The sequence below is a fragment of the Panthera onca genome, chromosome C1 (assembly GCF_046562875.1).
Source record: "Panthera onca isolate mPanOnc1 chromosome C1, mPanOnc1 haplotype 2, whole genome shotgun sequence".
Taxonomy (NCBI): domain Eukaryota; kingdom Metazoa; phylum Chordata; class Mammalia; order Carnivora; family Felidae; genus Panthera; species Panthera onca.
Genome location: NC_138346.1, coordinates 164,031,089 through 164,059,032, shown reverse-complemented (window position 1 = coordinate 164,059,032; position 27,944 = coordinate 164,031,089). Strand labels below are relative to the sequence as shown.

General features: G+C 35.5%; 1 protein-coding gene across 7 annotated transcripts in view; it reads left to right on the top strand.

Annotated features, from left to right (window-relative positions):
* Window positions 1–27,944, top strand: part of LRRC7 (leucine rich repeat containing 7) — a 561,274-nt gene that overhangs the window by 88,071 nt on the left and 445,259 nt on the right. For all 7 annotated transcript variants that reach the window (XM_078451792.2, XM_078451793.2, XM_078451796.2 and 4 more), the window contains exon 2: window positions 15,274–15,371. In XM_078451792.2, coding sequence (XP_078307918.1) covers window positions 15,274–15,371 — 98 coding nt within the window. The remainder of the gene's footprint in view (window positions 1–15,273; window positions 15,372–27,944) is intronic.

Here is a 27,944-nt window from a genome sequence, read left to right as displayed (position 1 = left end):
GACAATATCTATATTGTCCAATTTGAAAAGTACTATAAAGATTCCCAAGGATCCCCTTCATCCAGGTGCTGTTTCTAAACCACCATAAGTAAAATGCGTACATATTCTTTTGCCTGATACATCTTTCCTTTATAAAATATTCTAAGGGGCAATATTGATTGAATCCACCATAAAACGTTATTGACTTACCCAGATCTGCAGAGACTGGGAGAAAGCTGAGAAAGCATGGGAAATGAGAGAAATGAACAAAAAGATATTTAAGGGCTAATGCAGATTAATTTTTTTCTATTTAAAATTTTTGTCTAGGAATAATTTTGGATTTTTATCATGCTATCTTGCAGGTTCATTTATTTCCTGTTTTTCACCAAGTACAAATATTTATTGATTTATTAATATTGTAAATGATGGAAATCCATTGGTTAAAAAAATCTGTATACTAGTTTGCTAATATTCTCTGGTGCACCTTGTAGCAGCTGTTTTTAACTCATCACTTTTATACTAGTACCATGAGAATTGAATGGCTCTTACTTGATCTCAAAGTAATTATTCATATTCTTAGCAATATTATTCTGATACAAGCAAGGAAGCCAGGGTTAACAGAGGTCTTATAACATAGAGATTTTGAAATTAGAGAAATGTGAATTTGAATCCTCTCTTTCCTACTTCCTATCTGTGTCATATCCTATAGCTTACATATTTAGCATTTCTAAGGCTCAATTTCCTCATATCTTGAATACAGTGGTAATATTTTAAGTAATTCCTATTAATTTGTTTTCACCTTAGCAAAATATATCATGGTAATTGAATATGTTTGTTTTGTAAAAAAAAAAAAAAGTTACTTCTGTTATTGTCTGCATGAAGTACTGCATACCCTGAAAGAAACTTCCCATGAAAGCAATTTAAAAATCTGGATGAAATATAAACTACATTTCTTTAAATGAATTGCTGAGCTGGCTAGAAAATAAGGAAGTAGCTAAAAGCTAAATCAAGGAGAAGACCATGGAAGATAGGTAAGAATTGAAACTAGACTTACCCTAAGGCCATCTGCTAAACTGTAGGAAACATGAGCTCTTGTTTTAGTGGCTGGAAATGGCCAGGCAGTCAGGAAGTAAATCTTAGATATTCTCTGGACTAAACACACTCCAATCAGGACCTCAAAGAATCCTCAAAGATAAAATTTCCAAGAAAAATGAGCTCATCTTATAATGTCACAAAATGCATAAAGAAACCAGAAACTATAGGAAGCATGGCACTATAAATCAGTATCAGCAGAAACAAGAACCAAAATCATCAGATCACAAAGTTTTCAGACATTAGAATTATCTTAAATTTATGTGTTTTAAGAAATAAGAAATGAAAATGTGAGAAAAGAAGAGGAGTCTATAATCATGTGGATTTATAAAATCACAATTGGCAGAACTAAAGAAATCAACAATGTATGATGAAGCATTCTGGGGCTAACAACAGCAAAGAGCCATTTTCACACCTGTGTCTAAAATAGCTTGGAAAAAGACAGATTTTGAGAAACTTAAGAGAGCTGTCTTTGTAGCTATAGCAATGCATCTTCTGAAAGGAACTGCAAACTTTGGTAGAAGAATGCTACAGAGAAAATAAGTACCCCTGCCTCTCTTCTCTCACACTTAGTTTCCTGATGATACCTTTCACTGGTCAAACACACCTGGATGTCAAAGGCAGGGGGACTTTATTGATATATGACATAGAGGTTAGTGTCCCAGGATGCAGAGCAGAGTGGATGAAGTGGGGCAAAGAGAGAATTTCCAACACAAGATGTTAAGAGACATTTAAGATAGAGTGCAAAGGCCTAAATTCCATTTAAAGTTATAAAAAGAGAAAAAACAAGGACAAGCAATAATCAAAGGTACAATGAATAACTTTTCAGAATTGCTAAAAGACAATAGATCTCAAATCAAAAAGCAAAGCCAATATAAAAAGAAATTTATAAATAGACAATGTCATAGTGAAACTGAAAAACAGAAAAGACAATGGAAAGATCTTAAAATCAGCTAGACAGGAAAGAAAGGTTAACTCCCAAAGAAGAGTAGTAAATCATACCGGAATTCTTTACAGCAACACTGGGGCTGTAAGTTGGAAATAATACCTTCAATGAGCTCTAAGCTGTCTGCCACATTTAATTCTTTATCTTGTAGAGATTCTTTATCTTAAGAAGAGGTACAAAATGTAGACATTTTCAGATGAGCAACCAAGAAGTTTAAAATCTCCTGACTCACTTCAAAGGCAATTTTAAGGGATGAACTTCAGGAAGAAGGATTCTTATCAAAGGGAGAATGTCTGAGATGGAAAAGAATAATGAAACCAATATTAAATACATGAATTAAATACATAGAGGTCATAATTTCCAAATGAGAAGACAAAAATAAAATGAAAATAGATAAAAAACCCCTCAATTTGAAAGAAGAAAATAGACAATCTGTATAAATAGAAAGCACAAAATAAAACTGCAGGAATAAATCCAAATTATTTTCAGTAAGATCAGATAAATGCAAATATAACATTCTGATTTCAAAATGAATTTGTAAAAAGCTAGACTTAAAATACACAATATTTTCTTTCCAAGAAATAGAACTTACTTATAAAGACCCAAAAAATTTTAATCCAAAAGTATGGAAAGTGATATTCCAGGCAATTGCTATCCATGAGAGTTCTTGCAACTGTATTATCAGATAATTAGATTGTAAGGTAAATAGCCTTATTAGATCTTAAGATCACTACAAAATGACAGAAGATTCAATTCTTCAGGATATTATAGTTATAGCTTCTATATACTCAGTAATATAGACTCAAATTGTATAAAACAAAAAAAAAATGACAGAAGTACAAGGAGAAATAGACAAATTCACCAGACATACAGGGAAAGTAGTCATACATTTCTCACTAATATATGTAAGCAAAAACAAAAATCATCAATGCTTGGATAATGATAATATACATTCTTTTCAAAGCACACATGGACTTTACAGTCAATAAGCAATTAATTTTACCAATAAGTAGATTAAAAGATTATGTTGCGAGTTGATAAGCACTAGGGTAAAGGAAAAGCACAGCAGGGCAAGAGTGATCAGAAGTATTGGTGCATGAGTGAAATATTGGGAGAGTTGCTCAAAGTATGGTATTAAATGTGGTTGTTAGGATAGACATCATTGAAATAATGTAACCTCTGAATAAAGAATTGACAAAGCGAAGAGATTCCGCACAGAGGACACTGCCAGAGTAAGGGCCTAAGGCAGGAGCATAGTGTATATGCTCAATTGGATTGACTAAGAGGGAGAGAAAGGGGTATGAGGAGAGGCACCATAACAAAGGGCCCCACAGGCCATCTTAAGGACTTTGGCTTTTCATGTGACTAAAATCTGAGTCCTCAGAGTGCTGGGAACAGTGCAGTGCAAGATCTGACTCCTGATTCAAAAAGACTCCTTGGGTGCCAAATTGAAAATAGACCATAGGGAAGCAAGGGTTGTACCACAGACCCTGTGAATGTTTGCTCTAATATTCTTTTAATGGATAATAATGTATTTACATATGTACAACAGTAGGCAATAGAAGATAAGCAAAAGGAAACAAACAAAAAAGCAAATCCCTCTGGCAGGGTAATGGGAAGATATTGTGACAAGAAATGCCAGGTGAGAGGTTCTGAGGTAAAATACCATGCAACATGTGACATGATCCTTCCTTTGATCCATAAATTTTTAGAAAAAGCAGAAAGATTTTTTAAATGCTCCTAGAAATAGCAAATAATTATGTGATGTCCATCTGAGTAGTTCAGGCTGTTCGGGTACTCAGCCTCAAATAGGAACTTAATTGGGTTTTTCCCAGAAATCTATCTTCCTAGATGAATCATCTTGACTTCTCTTTCTTAGTAAAACATACCACATATTCCATATTCCATAAAAGATTGAAAGTGTTTATGCTTTAAAATATCCTAGAAATTTTAAATATGTTTCTGATTATGATGTCATCTGCTTTTGTCGTTAGTAAGAATTATAGCCATCAAACAGTACTCACTTGATTAATCATAACAGTTCATTTATTTGAAGAACATTATGAATATCTTCTGTGACTCTGCACCATATGCAACAATTTTAGAGAAATTACTAGAACATTGTCCTAACATTCAAAAAAACCTCAGTGTAGTGACCGTGAACCATTGACCTGTGGGCCTTTTCTGTGACTAAAAGAGATTCATCAGGAACAGGATGCAGAAGAACAGGCTGAAGACAGAGAACTACAGGGAAGAACATGGTCTTCACATCCCTACATTGCAAAGACTGATGACATTCTATTTATATATTATACTATGTAGTTAGATATTTATGCACATTTTGAGAAGAATAATATTTATTCATATTTGCCAACTCTCCCCATTTCACTTTGAGAAAGGAATACATTCTTTTCTTGCAAAATAAATACAGAACTTTCATATACATTGTTTTCTGCATCTGAACAACTACCCTATGTGATAGTAATCCCCCGTCTGAGACTTAAGAAGGCTCCTAGTGAAAGTGGAATCATCTTAAAAGGAGCAGAGCTGTTCCTTCATTTAGGCAGCTGTGCCGAGGTGGGAAGATCAGCAGGAATCCAAAAATATGGACATGAGTCTGGCTTTGTGCTGACCTTGGGTAAATGAGTCTCAGTTTCTTCATCTGTAAAATACTAAGTTCGCAGTCTCTTTATAAGGAATAAATAAATATATGAAAATGTTGTATAACCATACATCACATTAGAACTGTAGAGGACATACATTTATTTCTAACACCGTTTATTCATTTAATCACTTAGAAAGGAATATTTAATTTCCATTGTAGTCTATGAATTGTGCTAGATCCTCACAGAGGAGACAATTCTGCCCTCAAGGATTGTTAGTGGAGGCTGGGGTGATAAGATATATGCATAGGACCCTTAATAGGACAGAGACAGAAGATAGTTGGGGCAGTGGGCAAAATCATAGAAGGCTTTTCAAAAAAGAGATGATTCTGTATTCTGGTGGCATTAGTATTCTCCTTTCATAAATGTTGACTCAGGTGTCTTTCTCTTCTTTAAAGTCAAAGGATGGGTGGAAAGAAAAGAATGTGGAAAAGGAATCAAACTTAGGCTTATAAATGTATTTTTAAATTTTCTTAATGTTTATTTATTTATTTTTGAGAGAGAGAGAGAGAGAGAGAGAGAGAGAGAGAGCACACGCACACAAGCGGGGGAGGGGCAGAGAATGAAGGAGACCACAGAATCCAAAGCAGGCTCCAAGCTCTGAGCTGTCAGCACAGATCCCGATGTGGGGCTCAAACCCACAAACTGTGAGATCATGACCTGAGCCAAATTCAGGTGCTCAACCAACTGAGTCACCCAGGCACCCCAAGGCTTATAAATGTATTAAATTGTAATAATTTCTAGATGGCAGGTAATTTAATTATATTTCTGGTTTTCAACTTATTCAAAATACAATTTTTTAAAGAAATAATTGCCATATGCTATTAAATTTTAAGAATGATGGATAATTCATATATAATTTGTAATGTTATCATAATCTGAGTGGTAATATTACTGAAGAACCTAGCATTATTTTCAGTACCTTTTAGAATCTTTTTCTTTGCATAATTATGTTGATTCAACATTAGGACTACTTTATGAATTCTTACCTTTTTTTTAATGGATATATTTCTTCCTCATTGCCAGCTCTCTGTCTTTGCTCTTGAGAGTGGTTTGGATGTATTGATTTTATTTTTTATTATGCCTTCTTCACATTTTTGTCATCCTGTGAATGTCATTCATTTTTGTAGGTGAAAGTCTCTGTTAATTTAGCCACTTCATTTGTATAATTTTAAGGAATTTTTTTCAATAACTCTGAGTTTAGTGAACTTAATTGATTATCCTTTTGTAATTTTTGCAATGAATATGTTCTTAAATCTTGCATGTAACTATTAATTTATGTAAGGACTTTCATAAGGGAAGCTTGCTACACCTTGTACTAACTGAATTTGTCAATAAAGTACCTTCATATAGATAACAGACTTCTGATACAATATTATTTTGTGTATGGGTAAAAAACAAAAATAGTTTTTCTTATATAGGAAAGAAGTAAATCAGTTTAAAACTAGAATTTTGTCAATAGTGTGCTTTCCTGAATTTATGAGGAGCTTGACTTTTTTTCCCATTGCTAACACATGTCCTTCCCATTAATTTCATAGATTTTTATGGGACAATTGTCTGCTGTAACCTCTATAAAGTAAACTATATGTAACCATCCACTTTTCAGGTCTGATTTGTGGTTTACAAAAGGTAAAAACAATATACTGTAGATTTTTCATCCCTTAAATGGCCATGTAAAAACAAGCTTCTACTCTTTGAAACTATTGATGATCCCTGCAGTTTTGGTAAATCATCACTGGCCCTAGAACTCAGACATGTGATACTTTCCCAACTCAAAAGTGTGTTGTCTCTTTCTGTTCTGTTAAGCATTTCAATCTCTTTTCAAGCAGTTTAAGTGTAGTTAAGAAGTGATTTCTTTTCACAATAATCTTGCTCTTTAACTTCAGTTTGTCCTTATTAAGTATCATCTCAACACATTTGGCTGAGATAATTGGGTATTGATTATCTTTGCTATGTCATTTGCAGTTCAAATTGGATCTTTATAAATATTCGAGACTTTTTAATGGCTATTGTTTGCTCAAGGTGCATGCATAGTTTTATTCTGGGGTTTGGTTCACTGTGCTGAACTTGGGCTGAACTTCACTCACAAGAAAACAGCAGTTCAGTGATAAAGCAAGAGCACTTCCATTGCTTCTTCAACTTTTTCCCTTTTTTTCTTGAATTCTAAGCCAATTAAGGAATTCTGAAACTTGGCTTCACTTGGGGTCACTTGGCTTTAGAACTCGGTGAGGTTGGATAGTCACAGCATGCTGCTCCCTAATTCTTTTATTCCTTTGGGCAGGACAAACTACTAATCATTATTTCCAAAAATAATAGAAATCTTATCCTTGCTTCTTCCATATGCATGCTTAAGCACAGTTTAATTTTTTAATCCCTATTATTTGTATTTATTTTAGTTTACTATGAATATTTTTGTTGAGTGCTCAGCCACACAGAAGAATAAATTAAAGTGACAATTATTTGTAAATATTCAATATTTTAAGATTTTTGAATATCTATGACTCACTTCGTAAAAATCTTCCGTACAAGACCCTAGCAAAAAGAAAAGAATAAATATTGTGTATGCATGGTGGCATGTGAAGTGAAGAGGGATTTTTAGAAGTCAAAGGAACAGAGTTCAAGTCCTAACTCTGGCCTTTCTGTGTCACTTAGTAGCTCAGACTTCCAATTGTCTCATCTATAAAATAGTGACATACCAATATCTATTTCAGAATTGTCATGAAAATGAAATGAAATAAGTTATGGGGAAACATTTTAACAACCGCAGTGCACTATATCAAAGCTCTCAAATAATTCAGAATCTATATGAGTAAAGGGCACAAAAACTGAAATGGAGACTAACACTAACTTGAAAATTGCTGGTTACTCTTCCAACGTTTAATAGATATAATATGGAAAATTCAGAAGGCAAGCACTGAATATATATGAAGTGGTTGGATTTGTTTCTGAGTGGAACTGGGACTGAAAAATAGGCCTTCAGGGATGACACCTGGTTCTGCTGGCGAAAGTTCCCACAGAGCAACATCATGCTAAGGAGAGCAGCTCCCTCATCTCCTACCATTCCTAAGCCCTGCAACGAACGGAATCCAGGATTGTCCAACCTGCTCTCTGATGTCGTGTAGCCTTGGCAGCTGGTGGGGAGTGCAGTGCTGAGAGGCTGTTATTGAACTCAAGGTATGGGTAAAATTTGTAATGGAAAAGAAGAATCTTCCAAATGTTCCTGCTAGGAAGGAGCAGACTTCATTCATCCATTTATTTATTCAATCTTTTGTTAAGTATTTATGGAGTATTTACTGTAGTCTAGGCACTGTGCTAAAGAATACCATGGAAGATGGAGTGCCTGTGGAAAGAAAAAGATGTTTGACTTTTGTCACATGATATATATTTTAATCTTTGGACTCTGATGAGTTAAAAGGTAGTATGCTCTTTACCACAAAATTATTGGGTAAATTTTCTGATTGTAGTCAATATCATATATATAGCTCTGTACTCTAACAGAAATGCTCCTTGTATATGACTGTTAAATTTGAAGGCAACAAATGCTACCATATTTTACTATATATCTTACTGAGCTTCCTACTCATATTGATTGCTATTTTAAATATAAGGGGTTGTGTTCATAGGTATGTAGTTTATTGTGTCTAATTCTGCTTATAATCAAATTAAATAAAAGCTCAATGGAAAGTCTGATTTTTTTAAATGTCTGCATTTGTTCAAGGTTATTTAATTAAAAATAATTATTAAGACATACTTGAAATGTTTACTGTTTTAGAAACCAAGTCAAGGATATTTACTCTTTATAATTTATTTTATATCTACTTAACTGATTTAAAAAATTCCTTCAGGAGTCCTAGGGAGCCTACAGAGCACAAACAAAGAGACTTGCAAATACTCAATTCATTGCTTGTGTGCTGAACTTCATTTAAGGGCTTTATCTAAATTGTCTATTCATCAAATAAACCCACTAAGCACTATATTTCTCCAGTTTGAGGTGTGTTCACAAAGCAGCAAATATAGTAATAAGCTCAGTGAGAAGGGAAAAATTAGCCTCAGTATATTTGGTATCTTGTAAGCAAAACAAGTTGATTTTACTTTTTAATCCATTTCCTTTATGTCATGATTAAATCACTCTCCCAACACACACACCAGTTGGGGCACCCAGTTCTGCCGGTGAAAGTTCCCACAGAGCAGCATCACACTAAGGAGAGCAGCTCCCTCATCACCTCTCATTCCTAAGCCCTGCAACAAAGGGAATCCAGGATTGTCCCACCTGCTCTCTGATGTCTCGTAGCCTTGGCAGCTGGTGGAGAGTGCAGTGCTGAGAGGCAGTTGAGTGCAAGGTGATGGCCTAGTAGGAAAGTGTTAGGAGGTGCTGTTGAATGACTGAGGGGAAGCACATAGGTTGGGGATAAGGGAACAATAGCAATATTTAGAAGGTCACTCACTAGTTTAACTACCTGGGTCATACCCAGTGATCCCAGAGCATACAATTTCCCTCATGGAAGGATTAGGAAAGGCAGGTTTATTCATTCATTCAAGCAGAAAATAATCCATGAATGCCAAACACCATGCCCATTTCTTCACTCCACCAGTAAGGTGGAAAATAAAATCAACATTGTCTCTGCCTTCATGGGGCTTATACTCCAAGAGGAAAGCAGACATTAAATAAAAGTTTTGGAAGACTAATATATAATTGCAATTTGTGATAACTGTTATGATGGAAAACTTCAGGCTGTAGGATGGAACCATATTTTGGGATCTCATTAGATTAAGGTGTCAAAGTGATCCCTTATTATCTCAAAAAGTGATATTATAATGAAGACTAGAAGGATGATTAAGAATTCTTCAGATAGGGCCGCCTGGGTGGCTCAGTTGGTTAAGCATTCAACATTTGATTTCAACTCAGGTCATGATCTTATGGTCATGAGATTGAGCCCCACATCAGACCACTTGGATTCTTTCTCTCCCTTTCTCTCTGCCCCTCCCCTGCATGCACGCACTCTCTCTCACACACACTCTTTCTTTCTTTCTCTCAAAATAAATAAATAAACATTAAAAAAAAGCATTATTCAGATAGATTAGAAGAACTCATTTAGCATTATATGTAGAGGCCCAGAGATAGGAATGAGTTTTAAGTGCATATTGAAGGCACTTAGGTGTACTACAGGCAGAGTTCATAGTTGAAAACCATAGTTGCATGAAAAAGCATTTTGTTTAATGTTTATTTATTTATTTTGAGAGAGAGAGAGAGAGCTCGTATGAATGGGGGAGGGGCAGAGAGAAAGAGGGGAGAGAGAGAGAGAATCCCAAGCAGGCTGTGCTGTCAGTGTGGAGTTCCACTCAGGGCTCAATCTCATGAACCGTGAGATCATGATCTAAGCCAAAATCAACAGTCAGACGCTCAACCAACTGAGCCACCCAGGTGCCCTGAAAAAGTGTGTTTCTGCCAAGAGGCTCCTAAGAGGTCACTGTGAACCAATTCTAGGTTGAAGAAGAGTTCAGTTGTTCATTTGTCTCTAAAGACCTTCATGTGGAATACTTGTCCAAGAATTTACTTCCCTATCAGGGGCACCCGGGTGGCTCAGTTGGTTAAGGATCCGACTTCAGCTCAGGTCATGATCTCACAGTTCGTGAGTTCAAGCCCCACATTGGGCTCTGTGCTAACAGCTCAGAGCCTGGAGCCTGCTTTGGATTCTGCGTCTCCCTCTCTCTCTGCCCCTCCCCCACTCTCTCTCAAAAATAAATAAACATTAAAAAAAAAGATTTTACTTCCCTCTTATTGACTAATTCAGAATTCTTCAGTGGAGAATTGTATTTTTACCAGTCATGTGCTAAACGGGGACTTCTAGGCCTGTTGTGCTATCTACTACAATAGTCACATGTGGCTATTGAAATTGAAATTTAAATAAATTAAATTCAATAAAATTTCACAAATCACAAATTCAGTTCCTCAGTCACACTAGCCACATACTCAGTGCTCAATAATTGAATATGGCTAGCAGCTACTGTCTCAGCACAGATATTGAACATTTCCATCATCACAGAAATTTCTATTGCACAGTTCACATAGTAGCTAATAGCCTGGGCTCTTGAGTCAGACATATCTAGATTTAAATCCTGAATGTTGCACTTACTGTATGATGCTAAGCAAGTTACTTAACATGTCTGAAATTCAGGTTAACCATGAATAAAATAAGGATGACATAGATAATGCATATATAAAGAACCTAACATAGCACCTGACACATAATGGACATTTTGGAAATACTTACATCTAACGGTTCTCTTCTCTTAACCAAACACCTTTGTCTTCCAGTGACTCAGTCGTTCTCCCTTATCTTCCTCCATCCAGTACAAATTCATTTCAACCATATTTATACCCAAGTTTCACTTCCTTTTTCAACTAGTCATACTCCCAATCCAACCCACAATTCTAAATTAATCCAAACTTGTTCTGTGTTCCAGCTGAGTCTGCCAAACCTTATTGGAGGATATCATTTCACTGTTGAGATTATCAGCCTTATCAGTGGGCAGCCTCCTGGTTCATCTGGTGGACTACCAGAGATCTTGGCAAGCCTTTGACAATATCTCTTGGGCTAATCTTTTCATTTTTGATAGTACCTGTCCTAACTGCAGTCTTTTCACCTTTGTATCAGCAAATGGCTATATCCTGGAATGACTTCACTGAACTTCCCTCCCCTGTATCTCCCAAGTGTATATTTTTTATTTATAGGGTTTCCCAAAAGCCAGTTTTGGGATCAGTGTAAGGCTACTTTAGAAGTATTTGATTCATGTTAAAAAATACATCTACTTGGACCTGATCCCTGCCTACTGAATGAAAATCTTTAGTAGTGGGAATGGGGGAATGTGTACTTGTTTAAAGCTCCTCAGGTGATTTTGTGACCTAAATTTGGGGTACACACCAAGAGAGCTGTAGACACCTTTGCTCATAATCTCTGATTGCTTTTTCACACTCTTTAATATTAATGTGGCTGTCTCAATTTCTTCCCAGCAGTTGACATGTAGGCTGCACTTTTCAGAGCTCTTCAATGAGTTGTTAGAGCATCTGTCTTGCCTGTGGTCATCACACTTAATCTCTCCTTGCTGGCACTGTTAACACACTCCCACTGGCGGCTTGCCAAGTTTGAAAGTAGCAAGAAAAGCTCCTTTGCTGTGTCCTGGCTGTGCTCCAAAGCTTCATTTTTGGTCTTTTTGTCTGACCATTTAATGCAAACTGTAGATCATAGATGACACCAGTGGAAGAGTTCATGTAACCAAGAGTGTAATCTCAGGAAGATGGAAGTCTCACAGTTATGTAATAGTTTGGACATGAATATTGCTCTGTAAAATTTTAACTTAATTCAAATTGTGTTCTCTACTGGGCATAACATTTGGCATTCCAGAGAAAAAATGAACTTTCAATGCTTTTTACAATTTTTTTCATCTATTAGTGTGTTGTATATATCATTTATAATGAATTTCTTGGCTCCAGTTATCTTTTTGGTGGTTATCAAAAACTTAAAATGTGATGAGTTTGAGCCCCTCGTCGGGCTCTGTGCTGACAGCTCAGAGCCTGGAGCCTGCTTCAGATCTGTGTCTCCCTCTCTCTCTCTGCCCCTCTCCTGCTCACACTCTGTCTGTCTGTCTGTCTCTCTCAAAAATCAGTAATAAGCATTAAAAAAATTAAGTCATTAAATAAATAGTCACTGATAGAAAGGAACATTTCAGTGAAAATAGCTAAATGATCAAAAATGAACATGTAATTAGCAAATAAACTTATATACAAATATATATGTATACATATACTTGTGTAGTGTTATATTTATATAAATATCTAATATGTATACTATTTATATACAGGCATAGATTAATGTAAATATTGCTGTGTTTAAGAAGAACGTTGCCACTAATTATTCATTACACAGTAGAATCTCAAGTATCAGTTTCCTAGTGGAATTATAATGAATAATCATAGACTCGTGGAAATAATGGATTAGGAAACAAGTAGAAAAAGATAAAAAGTCAGAGAATCTTGATTAAATCTCAGTTGAACCTTTACTTAACGTGTGGCCATGAACAGGTTACTGAACATTTCTAAGCCTTAGTTTCCTCATTATAAAATAACCTTTCAGGAGGTTGTTGTAAAGACAAAATGGAATAAATGATAAATGGTAATACATTATAAGATAAATTCACTTGTTGCTAAGGTCAAAGGGCACTGTACAATTCTGAAATATCTTATATATTCTCTAAGAATACATTATGTAGCACTTTAGTTAATTTATGGGAATAGCAACTCACTTTTATCCATCTTAGTATCCTTGAAAGGTTATCATATAGTAAATCTTAAATCTTACTAAATAAAATGAAGTATATTTTATTAAGTTCTTTATTTCTGAAAATTGGCAATTCATATGCATGGATGTTTTGTGTTTTGCTAATAATCAAAACATTTATTTAGCCAGAATTTCTTTTTTCCTCAACATTGCCATCTGCTCTTTTTCTTTGTTAAATAAAGGCCAGTTTTCATACTTTTCTTAACATACTAGAGATTTAAAATTTTAGTATATGATTTAATTTTTACTTGGGATAGTTAGGATAAATAATGGCTATATTTGTTGAGCCCTCAAAGTGTGATGGACACAATGTAAACTATTTTACATGTATTTAATCCTCACAACAGTCCTATGAAATGGCTTGTGTTCCTCATTTACAGATGAAAAAATAAGGCGCAAAATAGGTTATCCTTCTCTAAAATCATCCTTTCATAGACAAAATGGAAGTTTGAACTTAGGCAGTCTGATTCCCAGAACCTAGGCTCACACATTTAAGCCATTGCTAATATTGCATAATCTGCAGATCTGCTTGTGAATGTTCTCAGAATACAAGCTTTGGTCACCATGATTCCTGGGGAGATTGACCTGGAGATTCTTGGGTCCAATAGCAACCATATGAGTAAAACTCTCCTGGAGCCCTAGTAGTGCTTCCTGACTTGTTCTATAAAAATAAAAAAAATTAAAAAATTAAAAAAACCCACCATAATTATATGGAATCAATTTCACATATTCAGTAGTCAGAGATACAAAAGGAAAAATAATAACCCATCCAAGAGAGTGGTTTACATAGATTCTGATCAGAATAAGTTGAGTAAAATTGGTTTCTAAAATCACATCACAATTTTATGCAGACATTTGTATGTACAGGTTATGTTTATTATATTTTACTGTCTTGAGCTTGTAAATACTAGTGAATAATATTAGTTCACTTAAAGTTATTATTAGATCTAATTGTAATTTGTATATTTGCTGAAACATGTAATAAAAATTGTGCATTGAATTAATTCAAGAGTCAGAAACTAGAAAATTTTATATAATTTAGTTTATACAGCTAATCCTTATGATTAAACTGTAGGGACAGGCCTGAAAGCTAATTTTCCTCTCATAAACAGTGCTAGAATAAATTATGTCTTAAACCCTTCAGGTTTTTGCTTTGTTCCCTGTCACTGTATTGCTATAGCCTCAAGAGAAGTAATTCTTTTTCTCAGTTGAAATGAACTTCAAGTGAAACTAAGGCCCAACTTACCATCACATACTAAGAAACATTTTCTTGTACTTTATATACACAGGCATGTACATTTGAACATACATGGACACACATATACACACACACAGAAGCCCCTACAAACAAATGGATTAACTTCAGGAAGTATATTGAAAAGTGTTTTTAAGAACTAATGACCATTTCCCATAGAATTAGTGTTATGTTACTACCCCACTACAAAAGATTATTTATCTCACATTTTACATAATTTTAAATAATGCTTTTATGGGATTGTCCTCTCCTAATTTTGCCCCCTAGACACCAGAAACATAATCTTCTGCACCACTAACCCTAGGAGACCCTACACCACTATCGCCCATAATAGCCATGCTGTTTTCAATGGTATATATGCTTTTGGCCAGCTGTTATCAAAACCAGTGATATCCCATTAGAATAATCTTGTAGATGTTAAGAAGCTATGTTTATATTTTCAAAGTGATAGTAGATGGTTTTGTTCTGAATTTTCAAATTCTGAACTCTCAGTAGTTTTTTAGTGTTATCAAAATGAGTAGACTAGGTACTGGTGGCACAAAACTATGTTTACTGAAACCAAAAAATACTGAACACAAAGTATGTGCTATAAAATATGCTAATCCAGCTTGCATTTAATTCATTTATTGTTATTCTCCAGTTGTCAGCATCATATATTGCTAGTAGCTGAGAAGTTACATAGGGGATTTCAATGCACAAATTTGGGGATGGGGGGCATTCAGTTCATAGCAACCTGTAATTGGAGAGTGGGTATATGAATTTTGTCTACATGGTGTTTTTTAATTTTTTTTAAAATTTAGAACTCCTTAGAAAAGCCAAGCACTCTCCACTTGCCACAGTCCCTGCCACTCCCTACTGTCTCATTCCTTGACAGACACTTAATAATGTTGTCTACCAAGCCTTAGTAGATACTTGAATTATTGACTCTTGATTTAGACCATTTGGAGAGTCAAAATTTATAAAGATTTTGGTATTAAATTTAGTTTTGATTCTCTTTTATAGGATGGAGAACCTAATAAGGGGAAGGAATCCCCCACAATATCAGAGAAGTCCTTGTAAAGAAGTTCGTGCAGCACTCAGGAAGAGGCCTGAAGAAGAGTGTAAGTATGTTTAATAGGGTTATGTTCTAGATAGAGTTTGGTGAGTAGTATTTACAATAAAGGATTAACTTTTAAGTGATTAGTCAAATAATAGAAGTACTTAATAAATATTTATTGAATCAAATTGAATTTATTTTTAAAACCGTATGACTATATGATGCCTTGATTTAGACACTAGGAATATTGTTCTGTTGACTGTTTCTCTTGTACATCAAGATATTGTACTGATAATTGGATTCCATGTTCAAATGAGATTGGAAAAGGCTGCATAGTCTACCACGTCTTTCTTAGATATTCATACTATGAATATTAATGTTTCTGAGGAGTCCTGATGTAAAAGAAACTTTTGAAATGTGTTTCAAATCAATAGTTTCCGGTTTCATTTGACCACAACACTCTTTCAACATTTTTTAAAACTGGGAACCCCTTGAAAACCATTGCATTAGACTAAAGAATAAATATCTAATGGTAAACAAAACCATTGCTCAAAAGGAAACATTTGATCAAAAACATTGATCAAAAGGAAACAATCAAATTTACGAAAATATTTTGAAAGATGGAAGTCATATATCTTACCATAAAATCATTTTACTCCATCTGCAGATTAGTAAATATTAGAATATGGAATTGTCTATGGAGACTTTATTTTAATATTTCTAGCCTGTAGCATTGTTGGAGACGTTTGACATAATATTTGCATTTTAAGTTTATAAGATGACCAATAATACTAACTTTCCTCTTGCTATTTGCATATAATTACTTTCAGGGAACTAAAACACATTCTATTATGACCAAAATGTATGCGATTTTTTTTTCCTTTTACAGAAACTTACATTTTATAAGGATAGAGCTAATGTGGTTGGTTCACTGGCATATGTAGTTTAATTGACTTTTTAGATAATATTGGCATTTTAAATTAGTTTCAAGTATGCAGTTCTGAGTAAAGACCGAATAATTAAAACTGGGCACACTCATGGCAGGTAGAGTGTTTTCATTCTATTTTGTTTTATTATAAAGTTAATAGACAATCTGATTGGGTTATCATCTATGTCATTCAGGATACTGTTAGTTTTTTTAGTGTTAGTTTTCTTTTATTTCATAGATTTATGGCTTTTAACTCTATAACAATATCCAATTAAAACTAAAATTTGAAAATGAAAATTGAATTCTGGGCATGATAAAATTAAAACTATAAGAAGCAGACTCTTACATAAAAGTACTGCTCTTTTATTGGGTTCATAGGGAAGCTCTGGGGTTTCTCCTCTATGCTGGTTTAACACAAATAGCTTAGTTCTCTATAAGTTTTATTTTAAAACTTATGAGAAAGTTTTGTGAATGAATCTACCAATGATTCTCTCAGAATTGCTATTTAACATATATAAAGTGTTTTTTCAAAACTCTGAGTTAGTCTAGGCCAGAGGTTGACCATTGAGTCCATTGGCCAAATCCAGCCTGACACTTGTTTCTGTAAAAAAAAAAAAATTTTTGAAACATAGCCATCTCTGTTTCTTTAGGTATTGTGTATGGCTGCTTTCACACTACACAGGAAAAGTTGAGTAATTATGACAGAGATTAGATGGCTCACAAAGCCAAAAGTATTTTGGCTTTACCTGATTCTTTACAGGAAAGGGTTTCTAAAGCCAGATCTGGGCCATTGGTTCTCAAAGTATGCTCTCCAGAGCAAACACAGTAGCAGCATCTGGGAAGTTGTTAGAAGTGCAAATTTTAAGAGCTGTGATCCACAACTACTGAATCAAAACCTCTGAGAGTTGGGTGCAGTAATCTGTGTGTTTAGAAGAAACCCTGCAGAGCATTCTGATGCCAACTTAAATTTGAAAACCACTAGGCTAAGTCAAATGACTGCTTGCAGACGATACTAAATCATCATGGATACAAAAGACTAATGAAGGTAGGCATATTTTAGAGTTAAGTTTTATTCTTGTCTTATGGAAGGTATATAACATAACTGATGCTTGTATTCACAAGCAAGTCCTCATCAATTGGATTGTGGCAGTCAGGGCATTTTTCAAATATCATCTCAGGAACTCAGTTGGGTTGACTAAGTTATTGAACATGGGAAGACATAATGAGGAATAAGAAACTTATAAAATGTTATTCTTTTCTAGAGAGGTCTTAGTTATCCCTTGTTAGTATAATGAACAATTCTTCTTGCTTTGTTATGAAACAGTGTTAATTCCCTAAGAAATCCTCTTTTTCAGAATGGAAGCAGTATATCATATTAATTAATTAATACATTAACTTCAGAGTCTCACAGAAGAGTTTATTCTCTAATGTGACACTTAGTATGACCAGCTGCAGGAATCTGGGTATTATTTTTTTAATCTAAGATGCCATTTACTAATCTGAAAAATGAGGATAGTGATAGAGTCTACCTTATAGTGTTGTTTTGAGAATTAAAGGAAGGTATTTATACAGGCATACCTTGGAGATATTGTGGGTTCAGTTCCAGACAATGGGAATATCATAAAGTGAATATCACCATAAAATGAGTCAAATGAATTTTTTTGGTTTCCCAGTGCATATTAAAAGTTATGTTTATACTATACTGTGGTCTGTCAAGTCTGCAATAACATTATGGTTAACAAAGTGATGTACAATCTAAATAAAAAAAATACTTTATTGCTAAAAAGCGCAAACTGTATCTGAGCTTTCAGTGAGTTGTAATCTTCTTGCTGGTGGTGAACCTTGCCTCAGTGTTGATGCCTGCTGCCTGATGAGGGCAGTGGTTGCTGAAGGTTGGGATTGCTGTGGTGATTCCTTAAAATGAGACAACAAAACATTTTGCTATACTGATTTACTTTTCACGAACGATTTCTCTGCAATATGTAATGCTGTTTGATACCATTTCACCTATGGTAGAACTTCTTTCAAAATTGGAGTCAAATCTCTCAAACCCTGCCACTGCTTTATCAACTAACTTTATGCAATATTCTCAATCGTTTGTTGTCATTTTAACAATCTTCACAGCATCTTCACCAGGAGTAGTTTCCACCTCACAAAACCACTCTCTTTGCTCATCCATAAGAAACAACTTATCTGTTAAGGTTTGATCATGAGATTGCAGCAATTCAGTCACATCTTCAAGCTCCACTTCTAATTCTAGTTCTCTTGCTAGTTCCCCCACATCTGCAACCACTTCCTTCACTGAAGTCTTGAGTCCCTCAAAGTCATCCAGGAGGTTGGAATCAACTTCTTCCAAACTTCTGTTAATATTGACATTTTGACCTCTTCCCATGAATTACAAATGTCCTTAATCACAAATGTAGAATGGTGAATTCTTTCCAGAGTTTTCAACTGACTTTGCCCAGAGTCATCAGAGAAATCACCGTATATGGCAGCTATAATCTTACAAAATGTATTTCCTAAATAATAAAATTTGAAAGTCTAAATGATTCCTTGGTCCATGGACTGCAGCATGGAGGTTAGGTTAATAGGCAGGAAGACAACATGAATCTTGTTGTACATGTTCATGAGAGCTCTTCAGTGACCAGATATATTGTCAGTAAGCAGTAATATTTTGAAAGGAATCTTTTTTTTCTAATCAGTGGGTCTCAACAGTGGACTGAAAATATCTGGTAAACCGTGCTACAAACAGATGTGCTGTCATCCAGGCTTTGTTCCATTTATAGAGCATAGGCAGAGTAGCTTTAGCATAATTCTTTTTTTTTAAATTTTTTTTAAAAAAAATTAGTGTTCATTTATTTTATCTTTGAGAATGAGAGACAGGGCATGAGTGGGGGAGGGGTAGAGAGAGAGGGAGACACAGATTCTGAAGCAGGCTCCAGGCTCCAAATTGTCAGCACAGAGCCCATAAGCACAGAGCCCTATGCAGGGCTGGAACTCACAAACCAGATCATGGTTTGAGATCATGGTTTGAGATCATGACCTGAGCCAAAGTTGGACACTTAACCCACTGAGCCACCCAGGCACCAATGATTTAGCATAATTCTTAAAGGCCCTAGGAGTTTTGGAATGGTCATTGAGCACTGATTTCAACATAAAGTCACCAGCGGCTCTAGTCCCCTAAGAGGAGAGTCAGCCTGTCCAGGCACTGATTGTTCCTTTCTAACTAGGAAAGTCCTAGATGACATCTCCAAACAATAGAAGGCTGTTTTATCCACATTAAAAATCTGTTGTTTAGTGTAGCCATCTTCATTCATTATCGTAGCTAGATTTTTCTGGATAACTTGCTGCAGCTTCTACATCTGCACTTATTACTTCACCTTTCATTTTTGTGTTATTAGAGTTGGTTTCTTTCCTTAAATTTCATGAACTAATCTCTACTAGCTTCAGACTTTTCTTCTGCAGCTTCCTCACCTCTCTCAGCCTTCATAGATTTGAAGAGAGTTAGGACCCTGCTCGGGATTAGGCTTTGGTTTAGCGGACTATTGGGGCTAGTTTGATCTATCCAGACCATGCAAACTTTATCCAGATTAGCAATAAGGGTATTTTGCTTTCTTATCATTCATGTGTTCACCGAAATAGCATATTTAATTTCCTTCAAGAACTTTTCCTTTACATTTACAACCTGGCTAACTAGCACAAGTGTCTTGGCTTTTGGCTTACTGTCCTCACTGAGCTTAATCATCTCTAGCTTTTGATTTAAAATTAGAGACATGTGATTATTCCTTTCACTTGAACACTTAAGAGGGTTATTAATTGACCTATTTCAATATTGTTGTGTCTCAGAAGATACAGAGGCTTTAGGAGAGGGAGAAAGATGGCAGGTGGTGAAACAGAACACATACATTTATTGATTAAACTTGCCATCTTACATGAGCATAGTTTGTGGCTCCCCAAAACAATTGTAATAGCAACATCAAAGATCACATATCACCATAACAAATATAATAGTAGTGAAAAAGTTTGACATATTGTGAGAAAACTGAAATGTGACAGAGATGTGAAGTGAACAAATGCAGTTTGAAAAATGATACAGATAGACTTGCTCGACACTGGGTTGCCACAAACCTTTAGTTTGTAAAAACACAATTATCTGTGAAACAATCAAGTGCCATGCAATAAATTGAGGTATGCCTGTATTAAGTACTTGGTATAGAACCTGGGACATAGTTTTCTTTTCTTTCTTCTCTCTTTTGCTTCACTTGTTATTATTATTCTTATTTCAAACTTAGCATCTGTGTGAAGATAATAAAGCATGTTTCTGATCACAGAAATGGAAATTAATAGAAATTACCACCACTATCTTTAGAAACAATAATGCACAGCAAGCAACAGTTTGTGAACAAATGACATAAATCTGAAATTCTTGCAGCATGTTAAATAGTAATTCATGTTAGGTAGTAATTTTCTCACACAGCAGCATCATTCTTTATTATTCTACAAATTCCATATGGGATCTTGACCAAGACTTGCTGGGTCAATTCCCATGGAAAGCTGCCACCTAAGAAAGCCATCATAGAAAGCTAAATGTGGCTTCCCCTTTGAATTGGAAGGAACAGTAGAAATTGACTCCTTAAATGCAAGGAGAAGCCTCTTTTATTTGGAGATATTGCATACAGAAGGTTTTGCTAAGTAGCATAATTCATACTGCTCTCTTTTATAATATTTTATACTTTTCTGCAGTATTTCCAAGTGAAGACCAACATTAGGTCACCAGACATAGCTCTTAACCAATTATTTCATGTGAATTATATCTTGATATTTTACATCTAGCATAGTCAAGCAAACTTTCAGTAAAAATAAATTGCTCCCTGTAAAAGACAGGCTTTGAAATATGCTCAACTTACATCCTATTAAAAAAAACAAAGATATAAATTTGTCTGCCAAACCACAGCCCCATTCAGCTACAGCACTACATTCTGTTTTATTCCTAGGTAAGCCTCTGTAAAGAGTCATCTATACTCACCCCATTTACTTATTCCCCACTCAGTCGTCCAAACCCATGCAATCTGGGTCCTACCCAGTCACTCAACTAAAATAGCTTTCATTCAGACCACCAAAAAATGCTTTGTGTTGCTGTTATTTGTTTTTAATTGCCATGCAACAGATTACACAAACTTTGTGGCTAAAACATCATTTATTATCTTGCAGTGTCTGTGGGTTGGGAGTCCAGGGTGGGCTTAGCCAGGTTCTCTGCTTCAGGATCTTACCAGGAGCTCAGTTGAGGAAACAGCCATTTCTGAGCTTACTCAGATTGTTGGAAGAATTTGTTTCCTTGTGGTTGTATGGCCAAAGCCCTGCTTTTTGCTGGCATCTAGCGGGAAGCCATCTTTAGGTGTTAGATACCTCCTACAGTTCCTTGCTACATATATGTTCTCAGTATGGCTGCTCACTTCATTGAGACAACAAGGAGACTCTGTCCTCAGGGAAGGCCCTATCCATCTTTTAAGGGCTTCCAGCCGATTAAGCCAAGCTCACCCAAGATAATCTCACTTTTGTTTAATTCACAGTGAACTGATTTGGGACCTTAACTACACCGTCACCTTTTCCATATTCTGTTGGTGTCATAGACTCTAAGTCTAAAGTTCTCTTTTGGCCAGCAAAAGAGTAGATGCAGGATTAAAGCAAGAGATGGCTAATGTCTGGTAAAAGACAAGAGCCCCAAACAAGAGTCCTTGCCCATTTTTATTAAGATCAGAAAGCTTACAAACATGGCGATGGACGTGAACAAAGAGACAATGAATCTGTGAACATTAACTTGTGGACGTGAGCAAAAAAGGGTTTTGAAGATACTTGGGATTAGGGGTCTGGGTTAATACAAAACAAAATCTGGGATCTGGGCAGTTGGAAGGAAGGTTGTTTACAGGGGGCATGAAGCAGTACCTCTGTTTATCTTAGCTAGTCTAGGGGATGAGACAGGTAGAGGAAATAACCTCAGGGTTGACAAGACACCTTTTCTTTTGTTAACCATCTCCGTTCTGGGCTGCTTTGCCTGCAGTGGAGCGGTCCATAGTCCAATTCACCAATTTACCGAACTTGGCCCTATTCTCCTGTGAAAGCAGCCTTTATGCTATAGTACTAAATTAGGGGTGCTTCCACCATGAATATCTAATCTTGTTTATTTCATATACCTATGTATTGGGCACCTTTGTGCCCGTTCCTATTTTGGGCCTTTGCCCCTCCCTTTCTCTTCTGGAGGCCCTGGACCTCCTCTCTATTTTGGGGTGCCTTTGCACCTCCCTATTCCTGGTACCTTTGCATCTCCCTATTCATGAGGTGCCAATCTGGTTTACCCAAACTTGAGTGTAAGCATTTTATGGCTTTGTATTTCTTTATGCCTTGTTAACCCATTAGTGTAAGCCCAGGGCATTCCTAAGCTTATCCCCCACATATTGGCTATAAACAAATCACAGATCCTACCCGTATCCAAGGGGAGGGAATTATATAGGGCTTGAACTTGGTGTTCTGAACTTGGGGTTATGATGACCATGGGGCCACTTTAGAATTCTGCCTACCACTTGCTAAATTCAGTGAAAAAAATTTATAATGTCCTTTTTATTTAACTTCTTAGCACAAATCAATGCTATTGATTCTCTTTTGAAATAAATTTTTTTGACTACCATAATACAATACTTTTCTGATTTTTGTCCATCTCTCTGATTACTTTTTTGCATGCTCAACTTGCTATTTCCATCCATTACATATTAAAATTTCTGAAGACTGTTTGAATTCTTCTTCCAAAAATACTCTTTCCATGAACAACCTAATTACATTCACAGCATCAATTATTACTATAATCAGATTCCTCACAGATTGGTACCTCCAACCCAGGCCTCTCTCCATATATCGGAATATCTACTTGACACATTCCCTGGTTTTCTTAAAAGTACCTCAAAGTGGATGGCTCAGTTGGTTGGGTGTCTGACTTCTGCTTGGGTCATTATCTCACAGTTCATGAGTTTGAACCCCATGTCAGGCTCTATGCTGACAGCTTGGAGCCTGGAATCTGCTTTGGATTCTGTGTTTCATCTCTCTCTCTCTCTCTGCCCCTACCTGGTTCATACTCGGTTTCTCTCTCTCAAAAATAAACATAATTTAAAAAAGTATCTCAAAGTCTCAAAATCAGTGCTCTTTCCCTCAAAACCTGAGCTTCTTCCACTGTTTTTTTTTTTTGTCTGCATGTTGTATCTTCTGAACTGTCCAGTTTCAAAAGACATAAAGCTAGAAGTGATTTTTTTCATACCTTTTTCTCACTTTCCTCCTATAGCCACCATAATTTCAAGGCTTCTTAATTTTGCCTTCTGAATACGTTTTGAATCTGCTCACAAATCATTTCCTTTGCAAAGATTTTAAGATTCTACCAGATACTCCAAAAAGTGGTTCTCCTATATACACTTCTGAAAATCTTTCATTTTGAAATGATCCTATGGATTTCCATTGCTCATTCAAGAAAGACAAAAGCCTTACTATAGTTTATAGGACCTCCCAGAGTCTAACTTGTACCCACCCCTTCAACTTCATCTCACACTATCCCTTTACTCTCTGTATTTCAACCACTTGGGTGTTCTTTTAATTCCTGAACATATTCAGTGATGGGGGACAGAATATATATATTTTTAAATGGTATAGAATCAGAGAACAACAACAAAAATTACCTTGGAAAGGAAGAGTATACCTTTGAAAAATATTGAATGTAGAAATGAAAAAAAATAAAGTAGTATGAATTTTTTAATAATCACAAGAATATAAATATTCTATTAAATACCTGCAAGGTATAAAGAGATTTTTTGAACATTTATTTATTTTTGAGAGACAGAGAGAGACAGGGCACAAGTGGGGGAGGGGCAGAGAGAGAAGGAGACACAAAATCTGAAACAGGCTCCAGGCTTTGAGCTGTCAGCACAAAGCCCAAAGCAGGGCTCAAACCCACAAACCTCAAGATCATGACCTGAGCTGAAGTAGTACACTTAACCAACTGAGCCACCCAGGTGCCCCATTGCAAAGTAAAAAATAAGGAAAAGGCAGAATTTTTTTTTCGACAAGTAAAAAGCAGAAATAAAAATGAACTCTGATGAGGAAAGGTATTACAAGAAACTCGATATAATCTTCATGGGAGTCCATAAAAGAAAATTTGACATTGTAAAATGTTAGATGATTTTAAAATTTTTATTTGTTATTTATTTATTTATTTTTGAGAGAGAGAGAGTAAGAGAGAGAGAGAGCTAGCAGGGGGGGAAAGGGGCAGAGAGAGAATCTCAAGCAGGCTCCACGCTAATCGTAGAGCCTGACATTGGGCCTCAATTCCATGACCCTGGTATCATGACCTGAGTTGAAATCAAGAGTCAGACACTCAACCAATTGAGCCATCCAGGCACCCCAAAATATCAGATATTTGAAGAACAAATAGAGAAAACCCATGAATACAAGGGAAATATGCCCCCCAAAAAGATGAAGGGAAATAATGACAAATATATAAAGAAATAAAAAATGAGAAAACAACCTAAGAATTACAAATTGTTTTAAGAAAGAAATCAGAGTGATTCAAAGGAAAAAGTCATCAGACTTAGTTGAGTATACTTCTCCAGGTAATAAACACATGTGACTACATATTAAAATCTCTTACAGTATGCTATACAGTCACTTAAATGAGATCTGCCTCCAGAAACATCTAGACAAACATTTTTGTTTAAATTTTTTTAATGTTTATTTATTTTTGAGAGAGAGAGAGGCAGAGTGTGAGTAGGAGAGGGACAGAGAAAGAGCGAGACACAGAATCCAAAGCAGGCTCCAGGCTCTGAGCTGTCAGTACAGAGCCCAACATGGGGCTTGAACTCACAGACCAGGAGATCACTACCTGAGCCAAAGTCAGATGCTTAACCAACTGAGCCACCCAGGTGCCCCTTGATAAGCTTTTTTAAATCACACTATCAACTCTTTGAAGAGCAAGATATCTGTCTTATTTACCATTATATCAGCCACACATAATGTAGTGTCTCGAACTTAGGAGATATTTAACAAATATTTCAGAAAAGTGAAGAAATTAATTACTTAACTTTTAAAATAAAAGTGTACCATAAGAGTCCCCTTGAAAGAGAGGGGAAGAGGAGAGAAAGAATTAGAAACAAAGACAAAGAAAGGGAGAAAGAAAGAGAGAAACAAAGGAAAAGAGGAAGGAGAAAAGGAAGGGAGGGAGCAAGAATGGAAGGACAAATTTTTCATTTTAAAACAGATGCCAAGAACTCAGTTTTCCCTGATTTTCCCTGAAAATTATTCAGTGAAGGGACTCTGAAAGCTTAAAAGAAGAAGAAAAACTGGCTGGGACTTCAGTAATTGAGGAAAGACAACATTGTGTGTTTTTTGAGTTTTGTTTTGTTTTGTTTTATCTTCCATATATCCCTGGACTGGACACCATAGATAACTGCAAACTGGCACTGTCAAAAGACATGAATAACAACAACAACAACAACAAACACATAGTAATAAGCAAGAAAAGCCTGTTCTTCCAATCCAAAGGAATAGGAGAGAAGCCCAGTAGATATCTTGTAGAGAGCCCTAACCAACATTCTAAAATCCCAGCTGACAGGCACTTTAATCCACCTTCAGTAGCAGGTAGCAGGGGAGAGTGGCTGTGAAAGCCTGTGTTTTCCTGCCTTCCACCCAGTGGCATAAGTAGACCCAGACCCTGTGGTTTCTGTGCCTTCCCAGAAAGGTACTCTGCAACGTTAGGGTTCCCAGAAAGGCACTTTCATTGTGGCGGATGTCACCAGTAGTGTGTGAGCAATAGCCCACAGTGCCAGAAGAATAAAGCAGACCAGAATAGCATTAGCATTACAAGGGATTAGAAAACTGTCATTGTAATTAAAACCCACAAAAGTAGTCCAGAATCTATATGCTAAATCTAAATAGGATAAGTGCCTGGTAAAAGTAGAAGATTCTTACAGGTTCAAGAGTCTCCAACCATAACAACCAGAAATGTCCAAGATAGGATTGAAAATTGTATTACTCTGGGGTGCCTGGGTGGCTCAGTCAATTGAGCATCCAACTCCAGCTCAGGCCATGATCTAATGGTTCGCGAGTTAGAACCCTGCATCAGGCTGTCTGCTGTCAGTGTGGAGCCAGTTTTGGATCTGCTGTTTTCCTCTCTCTCTGCACCTCCTCCACTCACACTCTGTCTCTCAAAAATAAATAAACATTAAAAAAAAAGAAAACTGTATTATACCAATGGATTTATTATATATTTGTAAGGTAAAAATGGTATTTTACTAGTATATCAAGAACCAGGAAAACCACAATTATCTGACACCAGTACTAAGATGAATCAGATGTTGAAATTATATGACAAGGAATTGAAGCAGGCATTACAAAAATGCTTCAACAAACAATTACATAATCTCTTGACACAAGTGAAAAAAAATAGAAAATCTCAACAAAGAAATAAGTTATTAAAAATAGAAATCATATAACTGAAAAGTTTAATGACCAAAATAAAAATCTTGCTGAATAGACTCAATAGTAGAGTGAAAATGGCAAAGAATAAGGTAAGTGAGCTGGAAGACAAATTATTCAAATTTACTCAATCTGAACAACGAAGAGAATAATAGACTTAACAAAAATGGACAAAACTTCTAGAATTTCTGTAAAAATAATAGGGTCTTAGAAAGAGAAGAGAAAGAGCATCTAAAAAAAAAAAGAATTTGTAATAGTATTGGTTATACTTCCCAAATTGGTAAAAGACATAAGTTTAGAGATTCAAGAGGCTAGATGAACTCTAAAAATGATAAAACCTAAAAATCCCCAATAAGATATGTCATAATTAAACTTACGAAAACTAAAGATAAAGAAGAAAATCTTAGAACCAGAGAGAAATAACAAAGACTTAGCCCTTTACCTATAAAGGAACACAAATTCTAATGATGTGAAAGAAGAACAACAAAATTGAGTAAAAATAGAACTAAACTTAAAAGGACATTCTTTTCTGTCATATTTTATTGTTGAAGTAAAAATTATAGCAGAACTTGATAAAGTGCATAACGTATGTAGAAGAACTAATTAATATAAGTACATATATGAAGTAGGGAGAGTAAAGGGACCTAAATGTAAATAAGGATCTCTATTTCACACGAAGTGGTAATGACATTGAAAATCCAGTAAATTGTGATAGTTACATAGTTATGTTATGTTATCCAGAGCAACCACTAAGAAAATTATACAAAATTATATACTCAAAATCATAAATAAATAAAAATAAATTATAAATAAAAATTGAGCTAAAAATATCCAAATAACCCATATGAAGGCAAGGAAAAAAAAAGCCAGAGGAATGAAAAACCAAGGAACAAACAAAAAATAATAAAATGGCAGCATTAAGCCTTATGATATCGATAATTACATTAATTATAAATGGTGTAAATGTTTCAATTAAAAGGCAGAGCTTGTTGGAGCACCTGGTTGGCTCAGTCAGTTGAGCTTCCAAGTCATGATTTTGGCTTAGGTCATGATCTCAGGGTCATGGGATTGAGCCCACCATTGAATTCTGTGCTGAGCTTGGAGGCCTGCTTAAGATTATCTTTCTCTCTACCTCTGCCCCTCCCCTGCTCATGTTCTCTCTCCCTCTCTCTCTCTCTCTCTCAATCTCAAATTAAAAAAAAA